This window comes from Anomalospiza imberbis, chromosome 12 (genome assembly GCF_031753505.1).
Source record: "Anomalospiza imberbis isolate Cuckoo-Finch-1a 21T00152 chromosome 12, ASM3175350v1, whole genome shotgun sequence".
Taxonomy (NCBI): Eukaryota; Metazoa; Chordata; class Aves; order Passeriformes; family Viduidae; genus Anomalospiza; species Anomalospiza imberbis.
The window spans coordinates 1,483,815-1,507,698 of record NC_089692.1 but is presented as its reverse complement, the minus strand read 5'-3'; the positions used below and the strand labels follow the sequence as shown (position 1 = coordinate 1,507,698).

General features: G+C 41.0%; 2 protein-coding genes across 2 annotated transcripts in view; both read left to right on the top strand.

Moving 5' to 3' along the window:
- The window catches only part of TK2 (thymidine kinase 2), a 110,030-nt gene that overhangs the window by 38,150 nt on the left and 47,996 nt on the right, over nt 1–23,884 (top strand). The gene's annotated exons all lie outside the window — the stretch shown is intronic.
- CMTM4 (CKLF like MARVEL transmembrane domain containing 4) overlaps nt 1–23,884 on the top strand; it is a 32,469-nt gene that overhangs the window by 1,597 nt on the left and 6,988 nt on the right. Inside the window, exon 2 of the mRNA XM_068202451.1 lies at nt 17,608–17,784. Coding sequence (XP_068058552.1) covers nt 17,608–17,784 — 177 coding nt within the window. The remainder of the gene's footprint in view (nt 1–17,607; nt 17,785–23,884) is intronic.

Below are 23,884 nucleotides of genomic sequence, written 5' to 3'. Positions count from 1 at the left end.
GTGTGGTGGAAGTCCTGGGTTGGTGCTGCCTGATACGCTGAAATAATCCTCCCTCGAGATTTTTGTGTCAGTTCCTACTGCAGATCCTTTCTGCAGTACACTAATAACTGTGGCAAGTCTTGTTAAAAACTTGTCATTAAAATGACTAATTACTGATTGTAACTGCATCCTTTATTATTAAATTTGACTTGTCATTAAAATGACTAATTACTGATTGTAACTGAATCCTTTATTATTGAATCTGACTTACTTGGAACAAATCCCAAAGATACGTGGAGTACACCTCGTAAGTTTTTAAGTCAGGTAAAGAAAGATGGGGGGAAATCATGCTCTGCTGGAGTTAGAGAGGTTTAATTGTCCCTGGACAAAGACACTGCTGCTCCCAGTTCATCGTTGGGGAGATTTATACTAGCAGAGCTGTGTCTTGAGAGGAGCTGAGCCATGCTTTGTGCCCTTTTCATAAGAATGATCTGGGCTATTGCATGTGGTTCCCAGGAGTGTATGAATGCAGTGGGGCAGCAGTTAAGAAGAAATTAAGTTAGCTAGTGTAGGGTGGAAGGCTGTGCACCACCTCAGCCTGGTTACTTGTACTCAGAAAAACTCCTCGTTCATGGTAATGGAAGAGCAGACTACTGACATTTGCAAACCAATGGAAAACTGAGCAGTGTTGGAAAAGAAAGGAGGGAGAGCACATTCCACTGTGTACTTAGGTTGCTTATTTGCCAAGTATAATTATTTCAGTTACAATATTCAATAATGCCTTTACAAAAATACTGTAGGAATGAACTGAAACATAACAAAGTCTGTGGTGTAGAACTCTGTGTCTTAAAAACAAGAAGAAACTCCTGGCACTCAAAAAAACATTACAAAAAGGAAAAAGGTAAGTATTGCTTAAGATAAAAGTCTCTAAGTGTATTATAGTTAAAAAGAATGTTACAGGAAATTTACAATGCATGTGCTTAATTTAGCATCAGGATTTATCTTAAAATACATTAGTGATTGACAGGCAAAATATCAGCTCAAGGCAAACATTGCTGCTGCTTGTTCTAATCTTTGGTTGTACGGCTTCCCACAAACTGCCCTGTGGTGCTGAGAGAATGAAAACTGCTGCTCTTTGTGGCTTGGATGGCACTGCTTCCAAATGCCCATTTTTGATTGTCAAAAGCAGATGGAACAGGGAATGGGGAAAACCCCCCCATCTTAAAATAGGTGAAAGGCTCTGTTAATTTGTTGCAGATTTACCTTTATGGATTCAAATAAAGGGGTTGTTACAAGAGGGAAACCATGATGACATTGTAGGCATGCGGAGTAATGTAAGTGCTGCTAGAGAGGACAATAGTTTTAAGTCATTAATAATTCAAGACAATATCCTTTGAAGGGACACCAACATAATGGGTTATGATGGTGTTTCATGTATGGTATTGTGCAGCTTATTTCTCAGCCTTGTTTTGGTTTTTGATAAGTTTCAAAAACTGGAAAAGTTTCAGACTGGAGAACTACAATTTAGGAGTTACATCTCCTCTTTATGGCCAAGCTGAAGAATTCCTAGTCCTTGGCCGGTGGTCAGTAATAGCAGTGTGAGGAGCAGTGAGGGAGTAAGGAAAAGGGCCCATGTGAAACAGCTTAGCATTGAACTGACCTCCCTGATTTTGACAATGTTATTGCCAGGTAGGTGAGCTTTTCAGAAAGGAGTCCTTTGCCTGTATCTCAGTGTTCTGTTGAAACAGTTGTGTGTGTTTGTTGGGATCTGTGAGGGAACATCCGCATGTACTGTGAATGCAGCTGTAGACTCTTTACAGCAGCAGCTTGGAGGAAGGTGGGGAGTGTTGGACCACATCAGAAGAGTGTGCAGGGCTCCTGACACCTGAGGGTGTCACCAGACAGGTGGGAAGTAACACATGAAGGGCATGAAGAGTAGTGGAAGGAGGAGAGGACTTGAGGTAGCTTGGAGCTTTCATGTTTGGTTTGTGCCTTTTGGTTTTGTTCTAATGGGACTTTGAACTCAAAAGGAAAGTCAGGGAGAAGCCAGTACATTTGTGTGCTAACCAAATAAATGTTTTTCCTTGGGAGAGGTTGTCTCCATTAACCTTCTGGCATTTAAAAGGAACAGTACCTTTTCTCATGGAGGGAGTGAGAAGTGGCTGTCCTTGGAGAGCAGAGCAGGAATGTTCTTTATTCTCGTTTCTTTCTGGCATGAATTTGTTTCTCATGCTTTTAAGGGCTTTAAAACTTCCCACAGAGACTGTTGTACAATGATGAAATGGATATCACCAGAAAACTTTGCTATGGATGTCTTCAAATGATTTATTTTATTTCAGTACATTCTCCCCATTCCCTTGAATTTCCTAAGGACAATCTCTCCTTTTCCTGAGTGTGCTTGCTGAAAAGAGGTGTTTACTGTGGGGAGTCAGGAGGGGCCCGTTCTGTCATGCCAAGGAGATGAGCTGGTTAGCAGGTACCCTCTCTTTGCTGAAATTAGTTTAATTTTAGATGAGACTGTCTGCTTCCCCCCCCTTCATTATAGTTTTCAGCTTTTCAAAATGCATTATTATTATTATTCCTTGGTTATTGTAATTCTGCACCTCCAAGGATCTTACTGTCGTTGAAGCTGGGCATAGACATATTTCCTACTGAAATTGCCATGGCCACTCATGGCTGCCCTTTGTCTGCTGCTCAGTTTTTCTGAGAGTGTGGCTACAGGTGGGCTCTTCATAGGCTTGAAGGAAAGGAAAATCAGGCAGGATCCTGTTGGGAACCCCATTGGTTTTCACGGGAATCCTACCAGGTTTGCACAGGCACTTGATTTAAAGTAACATGTATCACCTTTAGCAGCTGGGCCCGTGGGTGTGAAGAATTGTGCCTGGTCAGTTCCCGTGACATTGGCAGCAGTTAGGAATGGTTTACCTGGAGCAATGTGATCACAGAGCAGCCTTCTGGTGGGAGCAGGAAGAGGCAGAAACCCCTTAGCATGTGCTGGCTGAGAGGATGGATGGCATTTGTGGTGGTTGGTGATGGCTTCTGTGGCTCAGACAGTCCTAGACTTTTTTCTCCTCATGTGTATGTTCTGAATGCTACAAAAATCCATCAGAGATTCCTTTTCAAGAAGATAATACTTCTTCTTGGGAGGTCTCTGAGCTGTGAGATGCTGATGAGTGCACTGGGAAGTATCACTCCATGCTTGCTCTTGTCTTCTTGTCTATAGCATTTGATATTACCAGGAGAGGAAGCAGTTTGAGCTAAATGAAATCTGGTGGGAACAGCAGTTGAGATGTTCACAGTTTTCAGAATAAAAAGTTCCATCTTCATTGGTGGAGAGTAGCTGAGCATTGAAAAAAAGTTGTTTTGTGGCTTATTGTCATTATATATTTCCAGATTCAGGAATGGGTTGCCGAGGCCAGGACTACAGTGAAACTCTTCGTTGTCAGGTTCTGTTGCGATGAAGAAAACAAAATTCAAAAGCCAGGAATGCATGCCTACATGGGTAATAAGACTATTGAGAATTCTCATTGTTAATTATATTAGAAAATAAAAGTAAAAACATTAATGTTCTAAGGAATAAGCTAATTGCTGACTATTAGAATCTGGTTGAAATCTATTCTGAGGTGTTCATTAATCTCATACTTAGTTATTGCTGCCTTCTTTTGTCTTGGGCTCAGCATCTCAGCTGGAGGGGAGGATTAGATGGAGCCCCCAGCCTCCCACCTGTGTGTGATGTGTCACATCTGAGGGCCTGTCTGACTTGCTTGCTCCTTTGCCCCTGCAGTGCTCTGGGTGTGATTCCCGACTGGGAATGGGTGGCTGGAGCAGGGGGCTGGGTGCTTTGCAGGCAGCTGCCATCTGTAACTCAGGGAAGTTACCAGGGGACTGCTGGATCAGTGTGAATAAAGGGAGATTGCTTTTGCATTGGTTGTGGTGAAGTTTGGGTTTCTGTCAGTGGGGTGTTAATTCAGTTCCAGTAAGTTAACAGAGGACAGGGGGAGATGTTCTGAGGAGGTCACAGCAGCCAGGCCGTAAGTCCTGGTGGGAAGCACTCGGTGCTCCTGGTGGAAAGCAGAGCACTGCAGAAGACACTCAGAGGGAACTTGGGGTCCCTGCCAGCCCTGTACCTGCCTTTTTTATTCACAGGTGATGGTTTCACTTTAAGGTTTAGTTCTCTTCATTTATTCTGCACTTTGGGGGAATAGAAGCGTTCCTCCTTTTTGTTGTGGATTTAGTTGGAACAATTTATAGCTCTTAGTTCCTGTGCCAGCACTGCCCCTTGCTGTAACTCCTCCTGATGCCTCCTGCCCTCAGCCAGCCCTGTTCCTGCTGCACGAGGCAGGACAGAAGGGTTTGGACAGTGCTGGACAAGGGGCTCTCAGCAGCCACAGCCTGAACAGTGCTGGCCTTTGCGCTGGGTCCTACCACTCTGTGCAATGTCACTTTTCCAGACACTTCTCTTTCATCTCAGGATCACACTGGCAATTTATAGTCACTCTGATGAACTGCATTGTCCATCTTTTTGTTCTCTTATACTCTCCAAACAATGAATGTGTGCTAGTGTAAGAAATTACTGTGATTTTTTTTCTGTCACGTGCTAAGCTTTGATTTTTGGTGGCATTTGTAGCTGCTTGTTCAGAAGATGTTGAGTATCACAGCAGATACTGGTGATCTTTGGTATTTGATCTTAGGAAAAAACTGTTATCATATCATATTGACAGGATCAAATTTATAATGCACAAATAAGCTTAGAAATAGTTTTCAGGTGTCTCTTCAGTGCCTCTGAAACTCTTGACTTTTCTTCAGAAAGATTTCTCTTTAAAGGTTGTGGATCTGTGTTGCTGTGTGGTGATATTTTTATATTAACATTTACTGTGGAAGAGTAATAAGATAATTTTGTTTAGCTTTGCTTTTTTATTGTTTCTGTGAACAACTAAAGAAATGACTGGGGCTGTCTTCCCACAGAAAGGTGAATGGATTTTGGTTTCTTTCATGGTGTCTCTTAACTACCATCTGGCCATGGTCATATCTTCCTGCCAGTAAACTCCAAATTCTTGTTAATAATTTCCCTCTTAAGATGGTAGATAGTTTTTAAATTTTGATTTCAGAAGAAATTCCTACAAGGTCTGTACCAAGTATTTTTTCCCTTCCATTATGAACCAGTGCAATAGTAATAGATGCACTACACTAATGTAGTTCTCATGGTATTAATAATTGGAAAGCTACCTTTACTTCTTGTAATGTTTCTGGTAATATCTTTTGTTGATGAGGCTCCCTAATGATTGAATTATCATCTTGAGATAAGAAGACAGGGACTAGAAATTTAAGAGGTTTTGTTTTTCTTGTAACATAATCAGTGTTGGAGGAATCTGTTACTGCTGGTGAGAGTGCATTGTTTTGTCAACTCAATCTGCACACTGTGCAGTAGCCATCATCATCCTGTGCTTGAAGTTGCATTTTCTCAAAATCTCTCTTGCTTCAGGACCTCAGCAAATAATTTTCTACTGAAATTTTGCATAAAAGAAAACTAAATGCACAGTGAAGAGACTTCTTGATGCCTTAGGATTTTAGCTTTTATATTTTTCGAATCCTGTACTGCATTAGTGTATAAACTCCATACAGAGTGTTCGTTAACTCTCTTCACATTTTGGTCAGACAAAACAATCCCTTTAGGCCTGAAATTCAAGGACACCCTGCAGCCTCAGGCCCCTAAAAGTATAAACACAAGTGAGTTGGAGGGGAGCAAACTGGGGGAATATGACTTCATTACCTGAAGCTGTAATTGGAGGATTAACCCCTGATATGTAAATGGACCAAACTTACAATTGTCTGAGAAACTCCATCATCCATCTTGGGAATAGCCCCTCCTGGAGTCTTTTCACTGCCCAAAGTTTACCCTTTGAAGGTCTTTAATAAATACCTACTTTTATTCTCTTAACCTTGTCTAGCCTCTGTTCTAGGTAGCCACTCCAAGGCATCATCTTAGCAATGGGTCAACTGCTTTTGTTCTGTAGTGCTAAAGTCACCACTTATTAGCGCTACAATTAAAAATACATTCTTATTTAAAAAGAAGAAAAGTCACCTAATTGTCAGATGATTTGCATAGTTGCTTCCAAAACATGGAAGTAATATTTAGATTTCCCTGGAACTTGTACCATCAACTCAAGAATATGGGAGGGGGGAAGCAGCACCACACATGCTGTAGAGTAGGTGTTAGCACATCTGGCCACAAGTAGAGAAAAGATGGGTCAGAAATATTGCTGGCAATGGGCAGAGAGTTCCTGGAGCTGGTGTAGCTCTCACTCAGAGTGAGAGGCCACTCACAGTCCACAGTGGGGGTTCAGGTGAGCAGAGATCCTCTTTTGTTTTAATCTCACTGTGTGCAGATTAAACTGGGAACTGTAACTCAGAGTATCAGATTCCTGACTGTGGTGTCTAATGAACTGTAATTAAGACTCTGGCGTGTAATGCCTTAGCTTGTGGAAGAGTATGATGCATTTTTACCCAGACAAGTGTTCAGCATCCAAGTAAACTTCTGTTAATGTGTAACTTGATATTCAGGTGGTGATGCTTGCACGTCTTTAAATTTCCTTTTGCTCGTATGTACATTCCCAAAGTGTTCAGTTTCCAAGTGAGCTGACCTGGTTGGGGCTGTTTGCTTCATTCAGGAGAGCCTGAAAGCCCAGCAGTGCCAGTGAGCGGAAACATGCTGTGTCTGAGTTGCGCGAGGTGCTGCTTCTGCTGTGACTTTCACTGAAGCTAACCCAGGGCGTTTTCAAATGCTGCAAGTCTGCCAGTGACACAGCATTGCTCAAAACAGGTCTGGCAGTTTCTTTTTTCCAAATTATTTGATGAATTGACTACAACCATTTCCATATTAGGACTTTTTTGTACTTTTGTACATTTTTAAACTGAAATACTTGTGGTGAGAAAGCGATGAACATAACATGGTTGTGAATATTATTAAATGTTTAAGTTCTCCAAGTCTTTAACAATCTGTAGTAACTTCTGTCTCAGGAAATTATTTTCATGCTAAGAATTATTTTCATGGTAGAAACTGATACTGCCACTTGAATGTTGTGATACAGGCTGTTGATACAGGCTCTTCTGAAAGAAACTAGTTGTTGCATTTAATACTTAAAAACTTTTTATCTCATGTAGATGAAACCTTTTGTTAAACACAGGGATATTTAAAGCAGAGATGCTGTTGCAATTAGTAACATTTTGAGTTGCTGTGGTGCAGCTGTGCAGTCGCAGGCTGCTGTGCAGCCCCTGGTGTGCAGGGTGGTGCTGGAGGCGAGGGCAGCGCTGCAGAGCCTCTGTGCTGCTCACAGCATTTTCCAGGGGCACGGCTGCTCTGCACTGGAAAACCCCAAGATGTGCAGCTGGGCAGTGGCATCGGGGGGCTCTGGGGGTGCTGCTCTGGGGGAATTCCTCCTGCATCCCCTGTGTCATCCAGTCTGACCAGCCCGGAGGCTCCGCGCGTTCCCCAGTGCAGCTGGCAGGGCTCTGCACGTCCTGGCCACATCTCTTGTTTTAATGTTCTCTTTCACCAGGATGGCTGGACTCTTTTTGCCTTTTAAGGCATGGCATCTAAAGGGGCCTTCGGGTTACAATCTTGGGAACGTTGGGATTGCAGGGACATTTTCCACCATTTCTTTTAAACGAAAACAAACCCAAGAAACTTCAGTGAATTCTGTAGGACTACTTTAAGTTCTTGTCTGTTTTCTCATTAAAATTTCTTTCTTGTCTTAGTATTTGTGGGATGTTTGATGTTTACTCATAATTGGGATTAAATGGGGTTTTAAAGGATACAGACAGATTCTGATAATGATGAAATAGAACTTTCACTTTTTAAAATAGCCAAACAGGCTACTTAAAGTAGAGACTGTGTAGACCAAATACTTGACAAATTTTATGATTATACCTTTACTCCTTAAAACGAATAAATTGCTTAATTTATGTGTTTCTTACCAGATTTACAGTACTGTGTTTTAATATTGTTTTGACTAGCCAGGTTTCCAGCACAGGCTGGCTCGTGAACATGGATGCGAACATGAAGCCAGTTCAGAAGTATTGATATTTTTCTTTTTTAACAGCTGAACAGAGAATTCTCATAAGTGAACCAATAAAGAGTTTTTTGTTCTTTATTTAAAAATCATGCAAGTAGGATCTCAGTAATGTGCTGTATTCCAGCAAAGTGTGTGCGTGCAGCCCCAAGACAAGAACAGGGCAGTTATATCTGCCCATTTTGTTTAAATAGCAAAGATAAGAAAAGCTCTGCATCCTTACAGCTTGACTTAAAGTGCCAGGGAGTGGAGTGGAGAGGACCCTGCACCCTTTCTGGGAGGTTGGGGAGGGAAAGGTGGGGCTCTACTGGGAGGTACCTCCTGAGTGTCCCACACAGGTGTTACTAACAGCTCATAAATGCTGATACAAAACTGCTGACTGCTGACTTCAGTGATACTAACTATTAAATTAGTTTGTAAGACCGACAGGATTTGGCAGTGATTTTAAGGAAGGTTTTATTTCCCTGCTTTGGTGCCTGAAAGTGAGGCTTGCTAACAGAGCAGTTAAGCTGGATTTAGTCTCTATTTTGTTACCTGTAGCCAGTTTTTACTCTGTGTTACTATTATGGTAAAGCCTGCATGAGTAAGACTATAGCAGTAAATGGGACTAATGGGAAAATATTTTATTCTCCCTTTTGCCCCCACTACTTGCAGCTGGCAGTGGCTGAGGAAGATGCAGATGACTCAATGCACACAAAATGACATTCAGTGTGGCACCAAAGAAATGTACGATGGTTTCTTTGACCTATTTTTGCCTGTCTTGTTGAAGAACATGATATGCAAATGCTGGTCAGATCGTGATAAAATTGGACTTGAAGAAAGCTAGCTGGGTAGTCCTGCTGTTTAAGAATTTCCACTCACTGTTGTATGAGTGCTTTAATTATGGTTTTTATCAGCACCCTGGAGCCCTGTTCTGAGGTCTGGCCGCACTGCAGTGGTTTGTGTGCAGAGCTCCCTGGGCTGGTGGCCTGTTCCTCTCTGCTCCCCTGGGGCAGGCAGGGGCACACTGAGACTTCTTGAAAGAATTTTACTGCCTGACCTTGGTGATCTGCAGCTGCCTCTGAGGAACCTGCCCTACCTGGCACCAGGGAGCATCATTAACAGACCGGCTTGTGAGGCTTGGGAATTAGAGATGGCTGTAAAATCTGCAGTGTTTGCAGACACTGCCAGAATGAGCACGAGACAATGAATGCGAAAATTGAGCCTCAGATATTGGGATATGGTGAAGAACCATCTACCTCCCTTAGTTTTTCTGTTTGATGGCACTCACTGTAGCCATTGGCACAATTCATGTACTGTAGATACAAAATAAACCTTTCCATTTATGAGTTGTTCACTTCACTGGGTTGTTCAGGAATGAAGTGATTAATGCCGAATATGAATGGGAAAGTTAGAAATGTGAGACTCTGGGATTTTGTTCATTATTGTCTTGAAGGACTTGTTGCTTATGAAAATATTTTGATTTGTGCTACACAAGAATTACAGTTTCTGGGGACTGGAGGCACAGGTTCCTGTGGAGAGGAATTGGTGGGAGAAACCAGTTATATTTTGCATATTTTGTTTGGCTTTGTTTAAAGGATGGCTCTCTGTATGGTCTTCAGATGAACCTTCTTGTAGGGTGGGGTTGCTAAAAAACTGATGATGGACTTTTGTTTATGGGACAGGTGGCACACTTCATTCATTTTTGTCTAATCTGGAAGGTTTGTTTGAATCTCATTCAGATTTCAGTGGGGAAATGTCATGTGCCTAAAACAAAAACCTCCTTGCAGTGTGCCTTGGCTTCAGATGCTGTTCAGTGGTTCGTTGGGTCAACTGCTTGTTGGATAAAACCTAAAATATGTCTAAATCAGACTTTTTTGGGGGGGTTTCATTGGTTTTGTTTTCCTAGGAAGAACTGTATTTGTTTTATCTGTCAAAACCTACTGTGCATTTAATGGTACTTGAGCTAGAATTGGTTTTGCATTTATCTAGCAGATAAGAATGTTTGTTGTGTGTGTCCAAGCAATAACAAAACTCTGTACTAATGTAGTTAGCAGGAAATAAGTCACCACAGCATTTCTGTCGCTTTTTTTGTTCTAGATTATATGATTAAGTTCACTTTAAAATTTGATGCATTTCTGGTTTAGCCAGTTGAGAATTTCTTCTGTTCACTGTAGTTCAGTTCACTTTTTTGTAGAATAAGCCTTTGTTTTGATGTCATAAATGTTTTGAAAAAAATATCATTCTGTTGTTGATTTTGAGTGTTGATTATCCTTACTCTTAAATATGGCCCTTTCTCCTAATACACCATCAAAAAGTTTCAGGCCTCAGCAATATGTTTTGTATTTAGAATTGGTCTTTTGCCTAAATTGGGAAGGGGAAATCAGCAGTAGCTGAATCTTAGGGTTTTAGAAAACTGCTGGAGGTGGCAAAAGATCAGCTGATTTAGTAAAGATTCCACAGTATTTGATGCACTGGAGTTTTGCCACATTACAGCCAAAAGTGTACTAAGAAATAATGAAAACTTTGCAGCTCCATGTAAAACACTAGAGGTGCAACGATGATCTGAAACTCCTATTTTCTGCTTTTTTTTCTACCATCACCAGCAAAACCAGATCAGAGGTGAATTGGGAGGTCTGGTGAGCTTCTCTGCTTTGGTGTAATTGTATTTGTACCATTAAAGCACAATTCAGTTTATCCAGGGTGCTGAATCACTGGTGGTGCTTAACCTTCCCTCTCTGGTAATTGTTGTTTTCCTAAACTTCCTATCTTGCAGGGAAATTTTAATGCTCCTTTGCGATTTAAGGCCCCTTGCAGCTTCTCACCAGAGTTAATAACTCTTTTCCTGGAGTCCTGAGGATGCAGAGCAGGCGGGAGATCAGTCATTTTTTGCTTAGGGTAAAAGATGGTTTCCTGCTGGAGGAGCAGGACTGTGTTTGAGCCATATGATCCCAAATATTCATATCTGTGCCAGCTGTTTCAGATGTGGGAAGTGCATGTGCTTTGCAAGGAATAAGACCCACTTCGTTTCATGCATAAGGTTGGGACTGCTGGGCCAAGGAAATGAGAACAATAAATCTAGATTTTAATTCCAGAAAGTTCAAAGTCTTCAGATATGTTAAGCGGTGTAAAAGCAATATATTTCTCCCTATTTTGTGCATGTGTATTCTGCTGTACCATTAATTTAAACAGTCTGGATGTAAAAATGTCTTGCTAGTGTGACATTCTTACTAAAGTTCTGTGGGTATTTTTCAGGCAGAAAAAATGCTGACCGTTTTGTGGGTTTTTTGGAAATCATGCGTAATTATGTCATTTAACCACACAATAAGGCTTTCTGTGGTAATGTTTTAGATAAACAGGAAAACTCATTTTTTACTTTTTTTTCATTGCAGAACTGTCTTTTTTTATTTTTAGTGCAAAGTTCTTGGATTATTTTCCTCAAAAATATAACACAACATATTCTGACAGGAAAAATACCATTAGCAACCTCTTAAAAGTTCTTTTTCAGTGTTGGTACCTGTCACAGCAGGTTTTCCCCATTTTGGGAAATAGAGTGTTTTATGTCTGATGTGCCTGTGTTGCCAAGAAAGTGATGTAAATATGAGCCATTTACATAGCCCCGAGGCAGATGATTTCTTCATTAAGGGCCCTTCTCCAGGGGAGTTTGCAGGAAAGTTGAGATGAATTGCAATAGTGGTGGGAGGCTGATGTGGCTGACTCCAAGGACACTGGATCCCGGAGCAGAGGCTCTCTCTCAGGAATTCTGTGGCCCTAAATTGTGGTGGCTCCATGAAGCTGCTCTGGGGGCTCAGTGCAGGAATTGCCTCGGCAGTGCTGCACACCCCAGGCAGTAACACTTGCCAGTTTATTCAGGGCTAAAAGCACAAAATGGCATCATTGGGAAGCACGTCTCCTATTTAACCCTCTGCCTGGGGCTTTTTCCTCCTGCCTGTGAGATGTGGTGGTGGCAGATGGGGGATGAAGGGCAGGGATGCTCTGTCACAACACTGCAGCTGCACTGCACACGCTGGCAGAGCCAGACCTTTCCTCGGTTTACCTGAGCATAGCTCATTCCTTCTGAGCCTGCTTTGTAGACCAGATCTTTACAAATGGTGGTGAATGGTGCTGCACCCAGCTGGGGACAGTCACCAGTGGTGTCCCTCAGGGGTCTGTACTGGGACCATTCTATTTAACATTTCTATAGACGACATGGATGAGGGCATCGAGTCCTTCATGAGTAAATTTGCAGATGACTCTAAGCTGGGAGCTTGCGTTGATCTATTGGAAGGAAGGAGGGCTCTGCAGAGAGACTTAGATCAGCTGGAGGGATGGGCAGAGTCCAACAGCATGAAGTGTAATAAGTCTAAGTGCCGAGTTCTACATTTTGGCCACAAAAATCCCCTACAACGTTACAAGCTGGGGACAGTGTGGCTGGACAGTGTTCAGGCAGAAAGGGACCTGGGGGTGCTGGTCGACAAGCGGCTGAACATGAGCCAGCAGTGTGCCTTGGTGGCCAAGAAGGCCAATGGCATCCTGGCCTGCATTAGGAACTGTGTGACCAGCAGGAGCAGGGAGGTCATTCTTCCCCTGTACTCGGCGCATCTTGAGTGCTGTGTCCAGTTCTGGGCCCCTCAGTTTAGGAAGGACATTGAGATGCTTGAGCGCATCCAGAGGAGGCAACGGGGCTGGTGAGGGGCTTGGAACACAAGCCCTGTGAGGAATGTTTGAAGGAACTGGGGTTGTTTAGGCTGGAGAAGAGGAGGCTTAGAGGTGACCTTATTGCTCTCTACAACTCCCTGAAGGGAGGTTGTGGACAGGTGGGGGTCGGTCTCTTCCACCGGGCAGCAACTGACAGAACAAGAGGACACAGTCTCAAGCTACATCAGGGAAGGTACAGGTTGGATATTAGGAAAAAACTTTTCACCGAAAGAATAATAAAGTACTGGAATTGTCTTCCCAGGGAGGTGGTCGACTCACCATCTCTGGATGTGTTTAAAAAAGACTGGACATGGCACTTGGTGCTATAGTCTAGTTGAGGTGTTAGGGCATAGGTTGGACTTGATGATCTTAGAGGTCTCTTCCAACCTCATTATTCTGTGATTCTGTGAAGAGAAAGATTTTACTGCATCTGGCCTGGGATACCTCTGCATGGACCTGATCATCCAGAATAAGCAGATGTTTTCGTCATGACAAAGTTGGATTTAATGCAACATTCACTGTACTTACTCTAAGAAGAGTAGAAGAGAAACCAAAAGCGACTGCTAAAAAAAGACAAAGATGAGTAGGAAAAGAGGGCTATACAAATTTTAGGGTGTTGGAGGAATTAGAGTGGAATAGAAAACTCTCCAAAGTACTTGGTGCAGAGAAAACAGGTGAAAAGGTTTGTTTTGTTCATCAGAGAAAACTTTCTCTCTTGCCTCAGCCCAAGAAAGCTGTAGCTGTGTTATTTGTGGGAGAGAGCAGTAATTCATGTAAGAGGAGATTTCCACCACATTCAGCTTCTCATTTTTCCTTGGTAAATCAGCCTTGCAACTTCTGCTTGTGGAAAAACTTGTCAAATCTCATCACCCTAAACTATGAAAAGATGCATGATTTGAAAGTGGGTGTTGCCTCCTGTGTTGGACAAATGTCATGGTGTATTTTGTTGGCCAAGACCTGTGCTCTGATATGATGCCATTCCCCTGGTTTTCTGTTTTGTTTTTTTTTTTTAAGCTAGTCTTGGAACTGTAGTTGTGGGAGGCAGAAGCAGGATCCTGGTTTCTGAATGTTAAGAAGCAAGAACTCAGCTGTAGCAGTTGGGTAGTTGGGGTTTTTGTCTGCAGCTTTATGTCTCAGTCACCTGGAGCAGTGCAAACTTGGATGGAGCACAGAGGCTTCCCAGGAGGGCTGGAGGCTCTTGGTCCTTGCTTCCTCTTCCCAGGAGAGAGAGTGTAGTCAGCATGGAAGGGCAAGGCAGCAGTTTTATCTGGGATGTGAGCTGTGGCAGCAGGCAGAGCCAAGGAAGCTCTGGAGAAGGGACTTTCCTGCAGTTTGTAGTGGGGCACTCAACTCTGCCTCGCAGCCGTACCAGCCAGGGGGTTTTACGTGTTATTTCTGTGTCTCGTTTACATTGTACACTGCCTCATAAGTTATTTATTTCATCAATTAAAACCCACAATGATAATGAATGTTAACACATGGTTGGGGGTTTTTTAATGAGCCCTATCACTGGATGAGCCATGGCCTTTGAGAAGCAGCTTTGGTTCATGTGGCAGCATTTGCACAGCACTTAAGCTCTCTAAGTCATGGGGCTGTGCAATCAACCTTGTGTATTTCACTTTCATTTCATGTATTCTGAGTAGTTTGCTTTTTTATTGAAAACAAAGTTAGATTCCTCTCTGAGTGACTGGCCAGTGAAAGTGATAGTAGGTATGTTTTACAGAAGTTTCATATAACTTGTAACTGCAAGTTGGAAGGATGTTTTTGGCAAATTTATAAATGTGTAGGAGGACAAGATTATACTGTTGTTTTAAAGAGAATATATTTTGCATTAAGAATTCAGATTTCTATTGTGATTAGGAAAAAAGGAGTTTCTGTAGGAGGACAGAAAGCCAGACTTTTTTCTGATTAGTGTGGATTTCATGTTTTGCCATGGCTTTGCTGTGAGACAGGAGTGGCAGGTAGCAGGAGGATATTATCTGTAGCTCTGGCAGCATGGATAGTTTTTGAGAAGGGGAACATATATTTTTATTACAAGAAAAATGCTAACAGATTTAGTTGTAATCTTATTTGAAGTACCAAAGAGTTAGAAATAAATTGTGTGTATGGGAGTATTGTCCTTTTCCTGTCTCCCTCCATCAGACAGGGAAGCAGCTGAGGTTTTCTCCCAGCCTCTCTGATTAATTTATCAGTAGACTTGGGCTACCACACCCCAGGCCACTAAACCCTGCTGCTGCTGCATGTCCTAAACTGGTGGCACATCTTTACTTGCGTTTGAAATGCTTTGGGTTAAGTCAGGCCTAAGTGTACACAGCTAAGCCTTTTTTCTTATAAGAATGTGTCACAGGTAAATGTATTTTATAGTTTCTTAAGGGATAAAATGAAATATAGATATAGAGTTGCTCTGGAGTTTATTAATTCTGGGATTGGGAATATGTAAATAACACAGGATTATTCATTGCTCCAAGTGCCTCTTCAGTACATAATTAATTTCTAATGCTGTTTGCAGGAAACGCTTTGGTTTCTTTTGAGCTTTGCCAGCCAAGATGGGTGTGTTGGCCTTGAAGAAGCAGTGCTGCCTGATGTGGAGAAGAGTCAGTGTAGAAGTTTATCAGCAAAACACCAGAGTTGTTGCCCAGTGCAGCAACTGATGTGCCAGAGATTTTGGCTCCTTCAGCCTCGTGTTGGTGGCACAATTCAGAGTTGTTAGTGTTTTGAGAAAATGAACCTAATATTTGGGGCTTGTACTACAGTATTTCTAGAGAATATTGCAGAACTATATCTTTTGAAAGAAAAAAAAAATTACAAGTGTCATAATATATTAAAAATAGTGTCAAGAAAAATAGAAACTTTATTATATTGGAGAATCCAGAAGTAGAAATTTTGCTGGTTAACATTTATCATTAATATGTGATGTTGATCCTTCTTGGAAGAGCAAAGATTGGTTTTTAAAGCTTCTTTTGTTTTTTAAATTGCATTCAGTGTCATCTTCAGTTTTGAGGCTTGTGTTTACAGAGAAGATGAACTTCATTACATGAAGTTTAATACTTTAAAAATGAGGCTGTGTCTGGACAGTAATTTTTTTTTTGTATGTGTGTTATTGCTGAAATCGTAGTTTGACTTCAATTCTGCTTTGGTTCTAAATATTCCATTTCACTCATGGTCTTTCTTCCTGAAGCTATTCAATGTCAAAGATAAAATATGAAGTGTTTGATCACTGGGTTTCCATTGCAAATTTGTTTGATGTGAATTGGCCTGCTCTGTTAGCTGACAAAAATTAGTGTGGCATCTGCTGTCTTTAATGAACATGTGCTAAGTGAACTGTGAGAGGCTTTCCATGCAAGTGTGAGGTTTTTTATTAGTTTTGCTGAGTTTTAATCTGGTTTTAAATATACATTTTCTGCTGTATTCTGAAGTGCATGACAAGTGAGCATGAGGGGTATTGTCGTTTTCTTAGAATTACTGCTCATGTAAGTGGCAAAAGTGCTTTCTTGGTTACTTCTTTCAAAATCCTTTTTCTTCATTTTGCAAGTTTTGTTGTGGGAGGCAGACAAACCAATGGATGAAGCATGAAAAGTGCTTGAAGGAAGTGTATCTGCAAAACATTGAAACTGGCAAAGAAGGATTTAGCAGAAATTGTTTTTTATCCTGGCTTCTCTCAATCTTCTAAATATAAGTTTGTGCAAAACATTCGGATTGTTGAATATTTGGCTCTGAGGAAAGAATCTCCCTTAGTTCCTCATCCTCAGATTGAAGTGTGCTTACTGCAGCCTCGATAGAGTTTTGTGGCACAGCAAGAAGAGAATTCTTTCTAAAAAATGTCAGTGGGTGGATGGGGGTGGTTATCCTGAAAACCAAAGCAAAACATTCTTAAGGCCTTCCTTGCTTGTCCGGAAAAATGCAGAAACCCCAAGAAAACAACAAAACAAACCCCAAACAATCCCTGCAACTGTTTCAGGCATGGTGTGGGAGCTGTATGCTCGTGGTGTGCCAGTGGTGTGTCACAGTAGTGGCAGCTATCTCTGCTGGCTGATACTGGGCTCTGAGGGGGATATATTTTAGTTTTGTCCCCTGGACAGACTTTATTTTCAAGTACAGCGAGTGTCAGCGTTTTATCCTAAATGGTGAATTTAACTCTTGTTGAATTCAGAGTGCACATGTATTAACTCTTCCAATACATCCTCTGAATTTAGTGTGACCTATCATTATCCCTGTTCCATGTTTGTGATTGCAGCACCAGGGGATTTTCCTTCATCTCGTAGCTGCTTGTTTTATTGTGCTATAAGGGAATGATAAAATATGCTTTTATATGAAATACAGTGTACTGATGATGATAAATGTGAAAAAGACAGGCATTTTTGGAGACTGGTGGAAATCCTGAATCTGTTCTATTTTGAATTGATTTAGATCTCAATTGGTAGTGAATTTTAAGTAATAATCTTTATTGACATGTCTTTTACAATCACACAACATTAATATTGTGTAATTGTGCTTGGGGTTGACAAATGCATTCCATCTTCTAATTCTGGAATAGTGTATCATGAGTAAAAAATGAAGTAAAATGTTTGAGGTGCTGTTTGCATGTTAAGCCAGTGTCCTGCCAGCCAGGGGTTTCATGCTTTTTGGGGTGTCTTTGTCATTTTGATGTTAGGGTCCTTGTAATTTTGCTCCAGTGCTCTTTGTTGAATGGGACAAATCCAGAAAATCTTACATTACTTTGCTTTTGTTTTTGCTCCCTACAGAGTGCCCTGTTGTAAACTAAAATCACACATTCCTGAGTGTAAACTGATCATGTTCCCAATGGAAATTTCAGGAATACTTGTGGCTACTTTCAAAATGTGGAAATCTATTTATTTTTTTTCCCACTTGTTTTTCTTCCCAGCTTTTGGCGCTGACTGCGTTCATCTGCATAGAGACCATCATGGAATGCTCCCCTTGCGAGGGCCTTTATTTCTTTGAGTTTGTGAGCTGCAGTGCACTGGTGGTCACCGGAGCTCTCCTGCTTTTGTTCTGTCTCAACCTTCACACAAGAATACCCCAGATCAACTGGAATCTTACTGTAAGTTCATTTGAATCCTCACTGTGTTAAAAATGTTTGCTTTGCTTTCTCCTGTTGTTTAATATTGTGTATGAGTGTTCTTTATGCTGGGTAAAGTATACATTTTACTTACATTTCTTTTGAATGCTAACAGCAGAATGAGCTGTGAAATGTAGCAAGATTAAACTACACTAAATAGAACTAAAATCGTGTTCTGGTAGATTGTCTTTGGGAGGACAAACTTCCTGCTAATGCCAGCAATTGTGCTTTGTGGGTGAAGTGGATAAAAATGCAGCCTGTAGTTATTTAACTTTGACAGATGCTGTTTTTACAGCAGCATGTTGTTCTCTCTTAACCTGGAGGTTTTTTATGTTAGGACAAATTTGTACATATATTTTCTTACATAGACTAATACAATCACTGGGCGGTAGTGTAGAAAATTAAGTGCTTTTTGTGAAAATCAGGTGTTTTGTATTGCCTGTGCACATAATTATTAAACATTGACTGGCACTTCTTAATGTGTTCTCAGATATGAGGAGTTTTAGGAAGAGAACTGCTGGTGGTGCAGATTCCTTTTGCACATGTCTCTATTTTCGTGCTGTATTCTGAATTAAACTTTCAGACTGGGTTGCATAAACACAGGTCACAAAATCAACATGTTAAGTCACTCTAGGAAAAGATCTGTCAACTTCAAGGGCAATATTTATACCAACTTCTTTGGACAGTACAGATACAATTGTGCCAGTGTTCAGTGTTATAACAGTAATTTTGCAAGTACTGTCAGAGTCCCAGAGGTTTTTAGGCTTCTGTGTGATTAAAAAAAAAATAATTAAAACATAATTTATTAATGTAACAGTTTGCTTAGTTTCTCAGCCTAAAAATGACTTGGTTAAATGGAGACTGGAATGTGACATTAGATGATCCTTTCTACCCTGCATAGTTAATTGATGAACTCCTTCTGGGAGTGCTTGGTAGATAGATAAGGTGTTCTGTGGCTGAACTGTCCAGAAATTATCCCTTTGTGGTGGCATCAATTGTGCCTGCATAGCACCTGTTAGGAGATATTTTGGGGAAGGGGGTGGGGTTAAAAATCCAATCAGTTGTGCTTTGGGCTTTTTGTTTTATAAAGGTGTTTCAGTTTTTGAGCAGTGGTCATGCTCTGCACCCCTACCTAAACAGCACTGGAGCAATGTGAGCAGGTTGGAGGTCAAGCAAAGGGCACCTGGAATACACTGCAGTGCTTTGCTGCAGTTCAGATTGCCAGATCCAGAGGCAGAAGGAATCTGCCATGACCTCCCAAGGCTTATTCTGTTAGCTGTGTACTGAAGATGAAATGCTTCTCCCATCCTTATTTATACCAGAGTTCTCCAGAAGTGAGAAGGGAACTGGCAGCTTATGTCTTCCATGAATGATGAGACCATCCTTCTTCCTGGTGTTTCTTACAGATTTCAGCAACCTGATTATATTTGATTTTTATTTATGATTATTTGATTTTAACAAACAGTTGGGACTGTTCTTCTGACAGGAGTTGGAGATTACCTTCAGTATTCAGAGTGTTTGAAACCATTCTGTGATTCTACAGCTGTTTCTGCTCCTGCAAGTAGAGAGTGTGAGATCAAAGCTTGGTGACAAAACACCTGTGGGACATTACTTTGGCCACGTTGGTAGGAATTTTTAGACTGTAGGGTTCTGGCTGGGTTTTTTTTTCCTTTTGCTTTTTTTTGGTATTTTATTTTTTACAATTTAAATGTATGTTCATACATTATTTGCCTCTTTCAAAATTTATTACTTCCCTGTGTCTTGATGGTTATTTTTATACTTTGCAGTATATGACACAGTTACTACAGGAGTTGCTTTCCGAACAACAATCCTTCACCTCCCTCAGTGCTTTAGGAGGAAGTCACTCCTGCTTATGCATAAATTCATCAAGATACTTGCTTTCAAAAATATATATGACTTTATAATGCATATTTCCCTTATGGAAAGTCTCAAGCATTGCTTTTAGAAGCTGTGTGAGAAGAAGAGGCTGTTGCAGTGCTTGAAGGAATTTAATCAACTTAAATTTAGAAAGAAATCTTTCTTTAAAAATAGCACTTCTTCCTAGGAACCATTGAGAACATTTGCTTTCAAATGATCCTATGTATTAGAAAGTACCTGGACAACTGCTATTGTCCAACACAGGACTGTTTCCTTTAAAAGTTTATTAAAATTAGAATTCTTTCCAATGTGTTGTGGATATTGGCAGATGTCCCCTGTCCCTGGCTGGAATGAAAATGTGGATGAGTATAGACTAGGATCTAACAGATATGCAAAGTTGCTAAATTTTAAAAAAATGTATTTTTTAGCCATCTGGGGAAAAGCCATTTGTTTTGATCCTAATTAGAGACTTGCCAAACATCTTCATATTTTCCTGAGATAAACCTGCAAGAGACACGGAGCTGTTGAGGGCAGAAAAGAGCCTTGTCTGGGTGTGTTGGAGAGAGGCTGGTTTGTTCCAGCAAGATGAAAGAACAGTCCCTTGTCTGTGTTGTGCAGCACTATCAATATTATGCAAAAATGCAAAAGCTGGGCAACCTGTCAGTGGAAATTTCCATTTCCTTTATGCCTCAGAGCTCAAAGGGAGCCCATTCTGCAGGGAGACAGGAGTGGCCCAGGGGAATGGGGAGCACAGCAGCTCCTGCTCCACCAGGAGCTCAGGCACGTTTGCTTTCAGAGAGAGCTAATGAATTCTGCTAGAGTTTAATCTTTGCCTAAATTATCATTTTTTCTTTTTTCTAAAATTCATTATTTGTATCTCATGTGATATACAGGGAGACCTGAAGGTCTGGTATCCATGGGGTGAGCATGAGCTGGCCCTGCAGGAGCAGGAAAGGTGCTGGAGTCCCAGGGGTGTGACTGGGATCCTGCGCTGGGACCTGCTGTGCTGTGAATGGCATCCTCTCTCCTGCTCAGGAGACACCTCAGTGGTGCCCAGGAGCTGGGAACACCGGCATTTGGCAGCGTCCCTTGGATGAAGTTTGTGTGACAAGGAAATCCTGATTATCTGACTACCAATGTAAATCCTTACATGATCAGCCAGTAGAATGAGCTCTTTGTCTGTGTGTAGGGAAAAAAAATCTTCCAAGACATTTTGACCAGTGATTTTTTTGTTTTAAATTATTTTCTTGAAGCACTGGAGTTATGGTAGTGTATTTTTGGGAGTCCAGTTCTGACTGCAGTTTTTCAGCTTAGAGCAGCTTAGAAGTAAGGCACAGCACAAAATCAGTTCCACCGGGCTGGACTCAGTCCCAGGGAAGCACCAGGGAGCAAACAGGGACCCAGGTGTGTGTGTTAGAACACACAGACCAGCTGGGGAGTTCTGTGCTGTCTGAACATTGATTTCATCGTCTCTGCAGGGTTGGTTTTTTTTATGGTTTGGTTTTTTTTTGGTGGTTTTTTTTTTTGTGTTTTTTTTTTTGTTTGTTTGTTTGTTTTTGGGGGTTTTTTTGTGGGTTTTTTGGGTGGTTTTTTTTTTTTTTTTGCAGCAGTGAAACCTCATGTGGCAAAACAACTGACACTTGAAGGAGTTGGCAGAATATTTCATGTAGTGCCTGAATGACAAAACTGTCCTGTGCCAGCCTTGACTCTGCACAGTATAATTACAAAGCTGTAGCTCAAAGGCCTTCATAGGGAAATCTTGCTTTTTATTTCTAATTTATTTTTTCCTCTTCTGTTTTGAAAAGACATCTTGCTTTTCTTAGCTGTTTAATGAAAAATTAAGTCAGTCATCCTTGACCCTTATACTTACTGCTCTCAAAATAGCAGTACCTATTAAGGATAAAAATTAATATTTAATAAGTTTAAAAACAACTGTAAGAATTCACTTCCTCTGGGCTCTTCATGGACTGTTCTCATTTGGTGCATTGTGTGTTACTCTATAATAAATGCAGTCTCAAGTTTTAAATACAAGAAACATCCTGTATTTTGGTAGTTATTGCAGGTGTGGTCTATTGCTTTGTGTCAGTAGCTTTCTGAAATTTATGTTCATGGGCTCTTCTATTGGGGAAGCAGTGCTTATGTGTATCTTGTGTTTAAGTAGGTAACTCTTAAATATATTAGGGGAAAAAAGAGATGGCAATTAATGCTCATAGGATTAATTTGGTTCTTTCTACCTAGCACTTATTTTTGCTTGATATTTTCATTTTTAATTGTAGTGCAAAATACTCAAACAGTGTTTAATAACAGAACAAAATTCTGGGAGTTTGACCAGAGGTGCTTGGTTTAGAGGACTGACTGGTACGTTTGTAATCTTCATCTTGATAGCTTCATGTACAAGCAAGGGAAGATGTACATGCGAGGAAAGTACTGGTTGGAGGAAAAATTAAGGTCATTGTAGAAAAAAAATTAAAGTAATAATGAAAAAATATTCATAACCACACTCCCCCTCTCTTCCTCTGACAAACAAACCAGCACACCAAAACAAAACTAAAAGGAAATGTTACTTTGAGCTCTGTCTTCTGTGGAAGATAAATCAGACACCAGCAGGGCCACTGACTTCTGTCACCTTTCGTGGCAAAGTCAGGCTGTTGAAATGTGCAGACTTTGCTTCCAGAATACATTAGTTTAGCCACTTTAGTCTCCATCAAGATGTAAACTTTTGGATTTCAGAAAACAAATTACCAGAGCAGGCACCAGTTTAAATGTCATATTTCTGTTTACACGAGTTTCAACTGCAATATGGCACTGCCTGCCTTTTAAAGAGTACCTGGTCACTTGTGCAGGATGATGTACAGGATACAGAGGCAGGGCAGGAATTTTGATTGAATGATTCCTGAAAGCTTGTGTGAAGTTGTGGGGAGCTGTGGGTAAAGACATGTAGATGCTACTGGAGCCTCTGAGCGTCAGAGGCAGCTCCTGGTGATGTCCCAGCCTGAAAGGCTGAGCAGCAGCGTGGAAGATTTCAGGAGTGACTTGGTGGCAGTTGCCAGGTCTGTTAACAGAGCTCAGAGCTCTCATTTGTAGCACCAGTTCAGCTTTTCCATCCTCATTAATCCAGGAGCTATACCTGCCTGGACCCTTAAGAACAAGAGTGTGGGATGGTTGCAGAATCATGGAATGGGGCTTCCCACCTTCACAGCAGAATCCCCAGAACAGAAGCATTGCCCTGTTCTAGCATAAAATATTTATCTTGGCATAAGCCCATGTTCATCCATGAGTTACAACATCTCCTCTGCCTTGTCCTCCCCTTGAGTGGGACAGAGAGTAAATCCATGGCCTTGGATGCTCTCTGTTGGACTGACAGGACCACTGGAGACTGAACAGAATCACTTGCAAATAAACTTGCAAGTGACCAGAAGTCATTTGTTCATTTGAAATCATTTTGGAAAGGAGAAAGGGAGCAGCAGCAGCCTGGAGTGGGTTTGATTCAGCTCAAAGATTTGATTCTGTTATGGATGGCATCTCTGTACAGTATTTTATGGCACAGCATACTTTGTGTCATGAGGTTGCTGTACTTTCAGCAGAAATTCTTCTACCTCTGTGATGTGGTTTTACTTTGTCTATAAATATAACAGCAAGAACTTCAGCTCCATCATGGACAGATTTGAAGCAGCTCATATTTTTTTTCAATTAGTTTATTCTTTTTATTGTCATGATTATTCATTTACTCTTACGTGGAAAAAAACTTGCAGTATTTTAGGGAGTGTCCTCTGCTTCTTGCTGTAGTTTAGTTTCTTTTATTTTTTCCTTTTACCTTGCCCAAAACTATTGTGTCTTTTTTGCTTTTCTTATCTTTCTGCTCTAAGTAGTAGTTCCCACATTTTGGATTAAGGACCTCCACTGCTGTTTGCATCTGTGGTATTACCATTACAAGTGTATATGACAGTGTTACTGCTGTCATTGCTCCTTAAGCTCCAAAGTCTGCTCTGGGGGTATAAAATAATTTTCATTTTAGCTTTTTAAAAAACAGCCTTACGATATGAATGTGAATCAGTTGTTAATTGCATTAGAAAGGGTTGACCTAAATGGGGAAAATGGAGTTGCAGAGATGAATAAATTGGAGCCTCAAGATAGAAGCACTTCTTTAGATTTAAATTGTTGAATTATCTGTGTGGAATTTGATATTATTTATAAAAAGTAAACT